General features: G+C 43.1%; 2 protein-coding genes across 2 annotated transcripts in view; one reads left to right on the forward strand and one right to left on the reverse strand.

The window, feature by feature from the left end:
• Positions 1-938: 938 nt before the first annotated feature.
• Positions 939-2,905, forward strand: abhd14b (abhydrolase domain containing 14B; the record flags this gene model as incomplete). The annotated part of the gene is made up of 3 exons (XM_080845547.1): positions 939-1,155; positions 2,113-2,354; positions 2,726-2,905. 3 exons carry the CDS (start codon positions 939-941, stop codon positions 2,903-2,905), a joined length of 639 nt encoding a protein of 212 aa, XP_080701673.1.
• A 7,402-nt stretch (positions 2,906-10,307) lies between these two features.
• The window catches only part of cacna2d2a (calcium channel, voltage-dependent, alpha 2/delta subunit 2a), a gene marked incomplete at both ends in the record, with an annotated part of 187,965 nt that continues 185,099 nt past the window's right edge, over positions 10,308-13,173 (reverse strand). Inside the window, one exon of the mRNA XM_080845556.1 lies at positions 10,308-10,430. Coding sequence (XP_080701682.1) covers positions 10,308-10,430 — 123 coding nt within the window. The remainder of the gene's footprint in view (positions 10,431-13,173) is intronic.

A 13,173-nucleotide genomic window follows, 5' to 3' on the forward strand; every position in this document is an offset into this window, starting at 1 on the left:
AGCACACATCTCAGATTGATGAGAATTAAACATATTTCCTCAACTAGGATTTCTTAGAACTTTTAGTATGTTGTTCTGGACACCTCATAGAAATGATATTTGCTGAAATAAAACTATTTTACAATTTATTCTATTTTTGTCTCCAAAATGGGCAATTTTGCCTGGACTATTTATAAGCCTTGATAGGATACACTAATCGTAGCCAATTCGTTGCGTGGACAACTGACAAATGTATGTTTATATCAATTGGCTAAGCAACAGACGATTTCTAGAAGAAGAATGTATACCAACCAATAAGGAAAAAGAAGTTATTAGTATCTCTAGTCTTATATGATAGTAGGCTAACTAAACGTGTGTAGAAATGTAGGCCTTCACTGTGCTTTAGGCTACACAGTTGGTGACACTGCCTTCCAACGGGACTATCAATATCATACTGTCACTAGCACAATTTTGTGATGAAAATCCCCAAAATGTTACACCCAGATTGATTGGCTCTGCTAAATTATTGGCGAATGTGTCAAGATATCTTCTTACTGAGGAATCATTTTAGCTACTTCTTCGCTTATGTGGCAGACTAAGTAAATTAGCCCTACACCAACTCTTAGTGGCCTAGTCTGTTTCTGTAGGGTTAACTGGACTAGAGACTGTCTTTCATATTATGAAATTGCTGAATTTGCACTTCAGGGCCACCGTACATGTGCAATTTTAGTCAACCGTTAGAGGTCAGTAGAATTCTTTTAAAAACGTAAAACTTCCTGTAAGGAAAAAAAATGAACTTCAACCTACAAAGTAACGAGACGAGAATGATTCTTGTCGAGAAGGCCTACATTTGGTTACAGTAGTGCCACAGTACTTGCACCCGTTTAAAACTATTCTGTCGAAGATATAGTTGCAAGAACAAGTTGCCTTGTATTTGCATCATTACTCTGTACAGGAAGATGTCTACAGTGAAACTCTCAGAGGGAACGGTGACCGTGGAGCTTTGCGGTGGGACGCCGCTGTTTTACCGACAGGGTGAGCCGGGGGCAGGAGAACCACGGCTCTCTGTGCTCCTGTTGCATGGTATCCGCTTCTCCTCCGAGAACTGGCTCAATATCGGCACCATTGAGACTCTGGCAAAGGCGGGCTGTCGAACTGTAGCTGTCGATCTACCAGGTAGTTTGTGTTTCAATTGCAAAGATGGAAATTCCCCAGAATTTCCCGTGAACTCATACTGTACGTGGTCGTTGACGTTTAGTGTTTACTTAAACGAAGGATGACTCAATTCCAACATAACAGAATTGATCGATAATCTGGATACATCATACATAATCTGGATTTTGATTTGAGTTACCATTGAATTCTATAAACACATACGTTTCTGAATAATCTCTTAGTCATTTTGTGCCATGGAGAGAGCCAAGTGAATGTATTAACACACTTTCTGCGTTTATACTTATACACACACGCACACACACACACAGCAATTTAAAGTGTCTTGCATTCCCAACTAAAAGGACACTAGACATCCAGCCTGTCCAGTTTTAAGTAGGTCATGTCTGACAATCCCTAGGTAGCAAGCATATATTGGGCCACCGGTGGATTTTGGTCGGCACCCCTCTGGTGGTATGCCTCTTGTCCACTCTCTGTCCACCATCATCTTTGGTGTAAAGAGTGTTTAGTGTGTAAGCAATTCTTGTAATTTATAAATCACATCCTTGGCATAATCTATTTACCTAAACAGAAGTAGTTCATTGCCTACTGGAATGAAATCAAAGTGAAAAATGACTTGGTCTATTAAAGACATAATGTTACGCACTGGTAACATCTATAAAAATGTTAAGGGGTTGGTGAAAATGACTGATGAAGTATAAACCAGTAAAGAAAAAAAGGTGAAGTGGAAGTGAGTGGCAAAACGGTGGGTTGTTGTCAGTAACTCACCAGCGGACTGCTCAAAAACCAGCGAGGCCAGTGCACCTCCAGGTCTGACCCCAGTGTGCTGACAGTGGTCCTCTGGCCCTTTGCCATAAGGGACCAATGTTAATCCTATTATCAGTACTCATTACATTGCACTCCACTATGACATAAACAAGCCTCCTAACAGTTGTGAGGTACTTTGTGTCATCTCTGTAGGCCTAGGACAGTCAAAGGCTGCTTCGGCCCCAGTGGCGGTGGGGGAGTTGGCCCCGGGAGCCTTCTTGCAGCAGGTGTGTGAGGCTCTCAAACTGGGCCCAGTAGTGGTGGTGAGCCCCTCTCTCAGTGGCATGTACTCCCTGCCCTTCCTCTTCCAGCATGCCCCCTTGCTGAAGGCCTATGTTCCCATTGCACCCATCTGCACGGACAAGTTCATTGCCCAGCAGTACGCCAGTGTCAAGGTATGTGAATGTATGTTGTAGGCCTATGGCACTTTTATGTGTATCCAATGGGAGCAAGGCTGGCTGTCATAATTGTAGCTAAGGTAGATGAATAGTATGCTGTTGTCTTTGGCAGTATTATATTTGCTGCTCTGTGTGAAGGACAAAACACAGAGCATTTTCTCTCATAGACAAGAAAGGGCTTTCACAAATCTAGTGCTGTAACATAATTAAGCCAAAGGTATCTTGTAGAGCACAGCTAACAAGATGTAGGCTAATGCAGTTGGTAGCCTTGGAAGTCTGGTGTGATTTAAGCAAGTCTTTGTGTCTGTAATGGCCTGAATGGTTTGTTTAGGACCATCTGATTTTTCAATATCTTTCCCCTCTCTCAGACACCCACTCTTATTGTCTACGGAGACCAGGACACTCAACTTGGGGAGTTGTCGCTTAGCAACCTCAAACATTTACCCAATCACACAGTTATAGTGATGAAGGGAGCTGGGCACCCCTGTTACCTTGAAGACCCAGAGACATGGCACAACGCCCTGTTGGACTTCCTGCAGATGCTATGAAAGACCAACTCACACCAAGGAGTCAGGATAAACAGAAAAACCTAATCAGGTATCATGGATGAATCTACACAGACAGGTGTTTTTGGAGGTTGACTAAATAATGACTAAATGACCAAATAACTAACATTATGAATTCACATTTTTCATATGCTGTACTGTATGTTTGTAAATACATAAATTGTTTATGAATGTGTAAATATCTGTTAAGTGAAATCAAGCACTACCAACATGCTTTCAAACTTTATATGAGTGTTTTTTGTCTATTTACTTACCATGAAATCCATGCAAGATAACCAAGGCAAGACACTACAGAGTATTGGCTGCACTTTGCAGATTTCACAATGAATCCACTGTCATTTAGAGAGAAATTAATGGTATTTACATATTTAAGTGTAGTATGTCATGATCTAGTCCAAATGAAAATGATTTTATGTAGAAAGGTAGATACAAAAAATGACTTACAATCAGCATAAATCATTGCAAATAACATATTTCACTTATCCTTAGATTATTTTCTTATTGTGTATCTTATTTTTAAAATTCAGTTAAAAAAATGAATGAATAAACTACACATACACAAACTTAAATGCTACCTAGCACACGTTTTTTGCCCAAGACTAATGTTAAATGTAGACTGTGAGATCTTTAACTTTCTAACAATAGCTAATTAACTTGGGCGTTTCATGCCTGTAATGCATGCATTGTGTAGGCTAATGTTCCAGTATTTTAAGAATGAACACGTTCAAACTAAAAGATGTAAAAGTGTCATCCCACAGTTTTTCTCCCTTTTTCTTCTGCCCCTGACTCTAAAGCGCTTTAGCCTATAGCCTTCATATCATGTTGTAATGTAAGTTCTGTGATATGAGATACACCTTTGTCCTTTATGTGCACAAAACAGCATTGATCTCTGCTTTTCTGCAGCTATTTTTGCTGGTGGAATGCTGGTGTGACATTAAACAGTAAGGCAGTTGTACTAAGCAACTGAACAATGGCTCAATAGTTTAATTTAAGCACTTTGAGATGCATTGCTTTGTATGAAAGGTATAACATCGTCATATCCCACACAATCTCTGGTTATATTACTGACAAAGCTAGCAAATTTGTCAGTGGAGGATAACATTACATCAACTGAGGTGTACGCCACTGCCAACAATTGTAGGATGGGGCTGGGGGTACGCCATTGAGAAACATCTCAGGCAAAAGGGTCAGAGGACCTAATTATCATACAGGACAACAAAAGGTTGCCAGAACTGATTGCATTAGTAGCCTGGGAAGTATCTTATAAACATATGGTTAGCTTGAGATCCTGAGTGTTCTCCGTGCGTCATTACTGCTCTTTACTGGAATAAAGACTGATTGCTGCATCAACCACAAGAGACATCCTCTTTTCTCATAAAACAAACCTCCATAGCTTATCAGATCTGCAACTCAAATAACCTACATCAGATAAAGTTAGACAAACATATTTTTTTCCCCTCAAATGTGATGCACAGCCTGCACATTCATAGTAGTGTGTTTTTAGTTCTGCTCTGTTGGTCCAGCATATCATAAAGCTGTATGAGATGCTTCTCAAGCCTACAAGTAGCAAGCTTCCGTCAATATCAGATCAAAGCAACTCATTTTGTAAATGTGAGCTGACTTAAAAAAACTGTCATCAATCCCATTCTATGGACTGACCATTTGTATTGTTATTTTTATATTAGTTCCATATTGTATTATTCCTGGACTGCACAGAAATGATATCTTCTATACCTTATTATTTGACCCATTGCATTTTTGGTTTGGACTAGCATTTTCAAAAAACTGTAATTCTGCCTTTATTCCCATGCCTATTGCCCTTATTCCCATGCCTGTAACATGATATGGTTACTGAGGTCTGAACCCTCATCAAATTTTCGGATAAAAAAATGTACTTTGAAGCTAAATGCAACTGAATGGAAAATACACAAATTGAATTTTTGTCTTTTAAGAGTCCACATGAACAACTGGTTATTTAGTGTCTGATGTTTGTGAGAGTTGAGAGAGGATGCGAGTGGCACCTGAACATCGGAAGTAACAGCAGTACAAATTCTGGAGGCATGTAGGCAGCAGGTGGATTGCTTGTAAAATGGCAGCATACTGCATTCCGTAAGACAAAAGCAATGATTGTCATGACATTATCTGTTAGAAAGGTTCAAAAATAGTAGCCTGGTACCACATCTTGAGTAGGCCTACAGTCTATAGAATAATATCCAAACCCACAGGAAATAAATAGAACAGAGAGAAGAGACCAGTCAAAATGTCTAAGATGTTGAGTACTTTAAGTCTGTACTTAGGTAAACCAATACAAAAACTGCATGATGCATGTAGGTTACACACAGGTTAATCCCCCCTGGCATTACAGCCCTGTTTATTCCCTTTCCCCATTTTTCTTAACATTCACACTGACTGAATGCTTGTGTAGGGTTCGGAGAGGGCCACAAGAACATTCAAGACTGATGGGCCATTACCTTTGACAGTGAGAGAGGGGACTTACCTGAGACCAACACATATCTCTCATAGCCACTGACTTTAAAAAGGCACTTATAGAAGTTTAGTAACCAATCTATGTTAAACAGATACTGTAATTACCTTTATGTAGCCAACAAGTCAATGAATAAGGACCATCAACCATTTTGAACACTGACTGATTAATAGTTTAATAGCATGAGAATGTCAGTGGGTTATTGTTTAAGAAGGAGAGTTTTGACAGTCAAACCTTTCTTTGGAAGGTAAAGTGTGAGCATCCGCGTTATTGCATACATTACAGTATGCAATGACCAAATGCTTCTGCAGCTTAATCACATTCCCTTAGGGAAATGCATCTGTAGTCAATATGCACTGTCCATACATTAAAAGATGTTTGAAAAAGAAGGACACCACAAACGGAGATGAAGTGAAAAATATGAACATTATTTAATAACTGATTCTCTGTAATAAACAATTTGAAAATATTTTACAAGGAGTCACAGACACAATATTTTACAAATTTTGCCCTCATCTTTTTTTCTTTTTGAAGTTTCTTCTGTACAAAATAATGGAGCAACGTGGACCAACGTCGCTGGAGGCCACACACTGACCAATGCACAAACAGAAAAAACTCCCACTGGATAGCAGACCTCAAACTCATGATTATTATCAGATGTACTTTAGTCCTATATATAGTATGTTTATATTTCTTTTTTTTTTAAAGTCTCACTTAATGTTGAAATCTTATCTTTTATACTGCTTTTTTTCTTTTACACATTTGTCAGACATGGTCACAGGGCACCAGACTAAGGACTACAGAATCACATACATACGTGTGTTGTCCACAGAAACGCACCTACATAGACAAGGCAACGGGGTTGAGAGGGGCAGGCGAAGGTGGGGAGAGGGATTCAATCCCCGTCCCCTCCAGGAAGCTGACTGTGAAGAGACGCCCCACTCTCTCTCTCTCCCCCACAAACCATTCCTTTCATTTAACTTGTCTTTTTATTTTTTGGCAAAATGAAAATTTCTCAAACCACAAAAATATTGGACCATGATGCCCAAAAGAAATCTCTCCCTTTGTTATTTTTTTCCTTAGAGGGACACGCACACAGACACACACACATACACACACACACACACAGTCCCAGGCTCTCCTCTTCCTCCACCTAAATATGTTCCACACCTTAAAGCGAACAAATCAAAGTATTATAATCTATGTCAGCAGGAGAATAAGGTAATGACTGCGTACACCACTCCAGTTGTAAGGCCACTATAAAGTCTTCAGTCTTACTAGTAGAGGTCTTACTAAAGGGAGGATGTTCAAAAAGTCAACAACATAGGCAGAGTGAGTATGGGAGCATCAGTGATTATTGCACTCATGAACATCTGGTTGATGTTTCACTTTTCCACACTGATTTGAATACCAATCAGCATACTAAAGACGTTAGTCGTTTTTGGCCAGGGGAGCAGGTTTTGGTGTGCCACTGAGACAGACACGTCCACTTTCTGTTCTGAGGAGCCTCCCCATTGATTATGAAGTAGATGTGAAAGTGTAAGGAACAGTCACAGCTCCTGCCACACCGGAGATGAATTCTCATAGCCTCCCATACATGTGTGCCAGGCATCAGAGGTAAGAATAGACTTGATGCTGACATGGATCAGTGCTTTTAACAGGACATGACCAGAGGTGGCCAATGACTCTGACCCATGATAACCTCATGGATTGGGGGATACAATACATCACCAGAGTAGGGGAATGAGAAAATACAGTTGGGTTGGAAGGAGGAAAGGAGAAAGGAAGAGGATGCAGGAGAGGAAGAGTTTGAGAAAACACAAGGAGGCTTCCTACCTAGGTTGTCTTAGAAACTGAGACATCAATATTGAAAACATTCTTTATCACATCTGTGATGATAGGATAATTTCTCCCAAATGATATGACTGGATGTTCTTCTTTTTTTTTCTTTTCTTTCTTTTTTCCAGAGACCCCCACCCCCTTTCAATCCTAACCCATCCACGACATAAACACATACACACGTCATAGGAGACAAATGATCCTGCATGGTTATAGGATAGCAAACACCACTCTCTTTCCCTACTGTTTTGATCACATTGAGTTGACACTACAAAGACAACCACCTATCCACATGTGCACACATTCCTCAGACACTCCCCTCACAAACACACACACAGACACTCAGCCGCAGACACACGAAAGCACAAAAACACAAATATGCATCGCACATCCCTAGCAGAAAATGTCTACAGCAGTTAGGTAGCTCTAATAAAACACTGACGCTCCAAGGCTGATTAAGTTGAACTCCGGAAAAAGAGACAAGCCTTTCTTCAGAAGGCCTGCAAAAACACTGCTGCTAGATAGCCAATGATGCCACTGCATGACGAGAAGACCTCAAACCCTATTAAGAGCTTGATGACAATAGCACAACAGCCATATGTTGTTTCTGATGATGGCATCATTTTAGGCAAAGTCTAAGGGCCTGTACATATACCACTGCCCTGTAGCTTTAGCTGTTCCCACGCGAGAGACTGTGGCTACAGCATCCGGATAGCTATAGCTATGGCCCAATGGAAATGGGCCTAAAAGGATAACAGCTAAACTTACAGTCTGTTAACCTGGACAGGAGAGAGAGGCTGTGTTCCTCTCGTCTCCCTCTCGCGATGCTCTGCTATGGAAGCTGTAAGGCCTTTGACGTGACTTGGGAAGGGATACCACAGCCCCACAGGCTAATGCTGCACCTGTTGAGTTGCTATACCGCATTCCAGAAAAGCCCATGCTGTTCAACACAAACAAGTGCGTAAAGGCACTACCAAAAGGGGTGAGATTGTTCCTAAAAAAATTACAGAAAAAAATGAAGTCAGAGAAAAGATAAAACACTGATGAAAAAGAGTCTGACATCTGAAAAATGTCTGAACACATGCCCACACTAAAAACCTTTATCCTTTAGGACTGGCGCTGATCAACAATGAAAACAAAAGAAAACTTGGAGAGCATTTTCTTTTTTCAAATGGCTGCAAATGGCAGAATAGCTCTTGTGAATACATAGCGTAGGAGGTCAAGAAAATCAGAAATGCACTGGGGAAAAAAAGCTCAAAACAAAAGGTAACATTATATCTGAACCTCATTTTCAGATAACACAATTTTCCTCTGGCCTCACAGTCCCATGAATGAATAGAACCCTCTGGAGGTAAGTGAGGAAAGAGAGACAGCAGTTTGCCTCTCTCCCTTTTCCTTCCATCAGCGTCCTGACATAAGCTCACAGCACCATAAACACCCCCTCCCCTCCCCCCACACACACAAACACTCCCCCCTCAGACCCTTGTGTGATTCATTATCATCATTATCATCTGCCTGATGCAGTGTTCTCACAGCTGGAGGCTTGCTCTGTGGTGATGAGAATGGCAGGTACGTTGGACAGGACATCTGCTTATACACACACACACACACACACACACACAAATATATACACACACACACAATCTCAGCAGCGGTGGGAAATGAGAAAAGCGCGAGTGCCATGTTTGTTTGCTGTTGTCGGCGGCAACACAAGAGGAACGTGAGGGAAATGTTATCAGCTGCACCTCCTGTTCGGCGCAGAGGAGCTGTCAGCACTCCTCGCAGGGCCCACAAATGATGATCCTACACATCGCTGATTGTATCCAGCCAGAGGAAGTTTGCGTTGCAAAATAAAATATGTCTGCTTGAGCTTTTTTGTCCCTTGTTTTTTTTTTTGTCTTCCCAGCTGTCTATCCTGCTCTCCGTATCCAGGTGAACTCGTCCCTGGAGGAGGGAAGAGACAAGAGGAGGTGTTTCCACATTGTGTGAGATCCTTCCTGGTCCTCTCTCTTCCGTAAATCCAGGGGGGGTCTATACTGGCTAAGCTGCCACCAAGACCAAGGCCCTAGTCAGACAAGAATGAGGCAAGATGATTCCACCACGGATGCTTCACAAATGCCTCCATTTTCTTTTTTTGCTTGTCTTTTCTGGATCAACCCTCCAATATGAGTCCTTCTATCATTTTGAATTTTACCTCCATCTAATTTGGCTAGAAAAATAAGACCACATCACAAAAGTCTATCTCATTTTGGCAAGAAGTAGATACAGTGCATGAACAAACAACATGTTTTTTTGTTAACACCTACACTCTTCTTTTATCCCATTAAGTATGAAGATGCGCTTGGAAAACTCAAACCATTATTTTTTTTCTTTTCATTCTGTTTTAAACACAAAAAATCATATATTTTTTAAGCCTGCCTTTTTCAATGCATGTGGATGGCTGAATGTTCCATAGCCCGTTTCATTTGAGTTAGGCAAAAGTAGCAGGCCACAGAAGGCCCTCTGCAGATCTGCGATGAATACGCGGGATGAACCTTGACCTCTGTGGTCGGAGTCATATGATCTAAAACACAGTGTTCCATTGGCAGCAGGCATATGTCGTCCGTTGTCGATCTCTTAGCTGGTCGGTGACTGAAAATGTTCGTATGACAATTTTGTCCCCCTGCCACTGGTTAACATCTTCCACTTCTTTCCACTGCTATTTCAACATTTTACATAGAGAAACACTATAAGACGGCAACTCCCTCCACAGCTGAAGGGTGATTGGCTGGAGACCACATAGCTTGGCGACTGTCACTAGGCAACAACCTGTGAAGCTAAGTGGGCATAGCAGCAGCACAGAGATGGGCTTCCATATTAGGTCAACAGGAAATCCCTTTATAATCTATGACTAGAGCAGAAGAGGAAAGAGAGAGAGAGAAAAAAGCATATAGGTGATGCAGGAGAGAGAGGGGGGGGAAGGAGGAGGAGGGAGGGGAAGAGTTAAAGAGAGAGAGACAGGACCAGAGGAATGGCCCATATAGAAAGGAAGAGGAGAAGGAGGAAGAGGGAGGGGAAGAGTTAAAGAGAGAGAGGCAGGACCTGAGGAGTGGCCCATATAGAAAGGAGGAGAAACTGGAGGGAGAGAAGAGTGCCTATGGAGGGGCTGAAGGAGTGACCCCGGCCACAGTCTGACGAGTTCTCCTGGAACACACAAACACAAGCACCATCTTATCAAAGTGTGAAGAGGTGGGACTTTGCACTAATCAGTGTTCAGTAGTTTTCATTTAAAGGTGCAGTCTGCGATTCAAGTGAAAGGTTGTTGATATTTTAGCTCAACAGCCAATCAATTAATCAGGACAGGGAATTAGTTGACACATATTTGTAGCTCATCAGACATGCTCACGTCACATCCCTTCAAACTAACTGTTCCATTCTTAATTAGGGTGCGATTTTGAACCTGTAAAAAGTCTCCTGGTTTTTCTCACTCCAATTCCATGACAACCTTATTTTGTTGAAATCAACATAGCTTATCCCAGAAAAACGCACCCATTCTGGATAATTTATTAGGGCCTAGCATGTAAAATGTATAACATGACACACATTGTAAAATTATACACATCCAATGTAATCAGCCAAATTTGTCTAATGCAACACATTTGAAACTTTGCAGCAAGGTTCCGAAACAAAAAAAGGCAATCATTTTTGCTTAAATGTTAAATGTTTCAGCTAGGGTGCAACGACTTTGGGAGACAGAGACATCAGCACTTTTTTTATGGAATTCTTAGTACTTTCACTCTCCCCAATTTGCTCCATACAGTGTGGTGACGCAAAAGGATTGTCTTCATGGTTTACCGCAACAGCATATTAGGTTTGTCTCAGGTAACTACTGTATAGGATTCAGGAATTTGATCCTGTTCATGGCGTTTTCACTAAGAATTATTTTGGGAGCAAACTGTAGGTCATTTGATGCTGTCACCGCATGCAGAATCCCAGCCGAACTGAAAAGAGGTGTAAAAGCCTTTCTAGCTGAGCAGTGGGTCATCGGAAGAGAGTAGACGTCTAAATGTATTAATTCTGCACTTCTCTAACTAGGTAACATTATCTGAATAGAACTAACAAGACAAGTCATTGTGTATTTACATCATGGATGACATTCGTTTACTGCTTTTAATTTAAGTGAAACAAATTAGACTACCTCTTCCGAGATGCTTGAGTCTTTAAAGGGATTTAAGGCTTTGAACAAAGAATTAACTTCAAGGATATCCAAGATAGAATTATTGCATTAACAAGCAACACAGGTTCCTTATCGCAGGAATCTGCGATATAACAACGGGACTTGACCTAGTGTCATGGACTGGTTCGAAGAACTTATTCATTCACGCCGCTTAGGCAGGGAGAAGCGCGCTGTACTCTGGCCCCGCCCCCACCGGAGCCTATAAAAACCACAGCCCGCTGCTCCATCATTCTTTTTCAAAATCTTCGCGTAAGATTTGGACTCCAAGATTATTCTCTACGCTATAACTGGTCGTATAATACTTGATTCTATTTTCTACAACTGATTATAACTCATTACGAGCTGGTGAGTTTCTGGTTATTTTAACCTTCACTACCTCAAGAGTGCTACAAGTACGACTTGCTTTTAGAAAGTCAAGTTCACTGTCAGCAAAGTGTTAGACTAGCTAGTCTCTGACTAGCCTGCTAGTGGGGTTTGCTAACCTCGTGTTGGTGATAGTGTCCTTAGTATTTCTCTGTGTGCTTAATATTTCTCCTTTTTTACAGAAATGTCGCACCAGAGTTACCCGGGGTGTTGCCATGCCAAGGAGAAGGGCGACCGTCACCGACGTTGTGTTCTCTGCCTCGGTAGGGAGCACGCGGAGGCGGTGGTGGGTGGCACAGACTCCGGGTGCAACATATGTGCTACGATGACCGTAGCCAGGGCCAGGAGACGTTTCGCGCAATGGGAGCGCGATGACACAGCGACTGCAGTGCCAACCGGGGAGCGGTCCCCGGTCGGGCTGGTCGCCTCCTCGGCCCCAGGCAGTTCAGTGCCCGGTGACCGCCCTGGGGCGGGGCTGTCAGAGATGGATGTGGCGCTACCACGGGCTAGCTCGCCCCCGGTCACATCAAAAATGCTGGGCCAGCAGCTACACGAGGTGGCTATGAGAGCGGTGCACGCTCTGAGTCTCCCTCTCCCTCCTCCGCCCAAGGGACGATCATCCCTGCTGGACGGGATGTTTTATGGGGGCCCTCCAGTGGTGGCTCAGTGCACCCTCCCCGTCTTCGAGGAGGTGCACGAGGAAGTCAAGGCTACGTGGAGTACGCCCTACTCGGGGCGAGCCCCTGTGCCAGGCTTCGGATGCTACTTGAATGTAGACAAAGCGGAGGTGTTTGGCTACCTCACGTTCCCTCCGGTTGAGGAGGCGGTTGCGGGCTACCTAGCCCCTTCCACCCCCACAATGCGCCTCGGTCATGGACCCCAGTTGACTACTGGGGTGGCCAGACATCAGGCGGCGCTGGCGGAGGAAGCCTATTTGGCGGCTGGGCAGGCGGCGTGTTCTACGAACACGGCCGCACTGCTACAGCGCTATCAGGCTAAGCTCCTGGCAGAGCTCGCAGCATCGATGGGGGAGGGCAACGAGACCGTAGTGGAGCTCCGGCGAGCTACGGATCTCACGCTGCGTCTGACGCGGTGCACTTCCCAGGCTCTGGGGAGAGTCATGGGAGTGAGCGTGGCAACCAACTGGTCGTTGTGGCTGTCTCTGTCTAAGATGACAGACAGGGAGAAGGTGCCCCTTCTCGACGCACCAGTCTGCGTCCAGGGCGCGTTTTTTTCATCGGGACAGCGAACCCCGAGTGCTGGGCTGAAGAGGAGCGGGTTTAAGTCCCCCGTTCCTCCGGCAAAGATGCAAGCCGGAGCTCTAGGGTGGAACAGACATCAGTTCCG

Source organism: Sprattus sprattus (genome assembly GCF_963457725.1).
Source record: "Sprattus sprattus genome assembly, chromosome: 10".
Classification (NCBI taxonomy): Eukaryota; Metazoa; Chordata; class Actinopteri; order Clupeiformes; family Clupeidae; genus Sprattus; species Sprattus sprattus.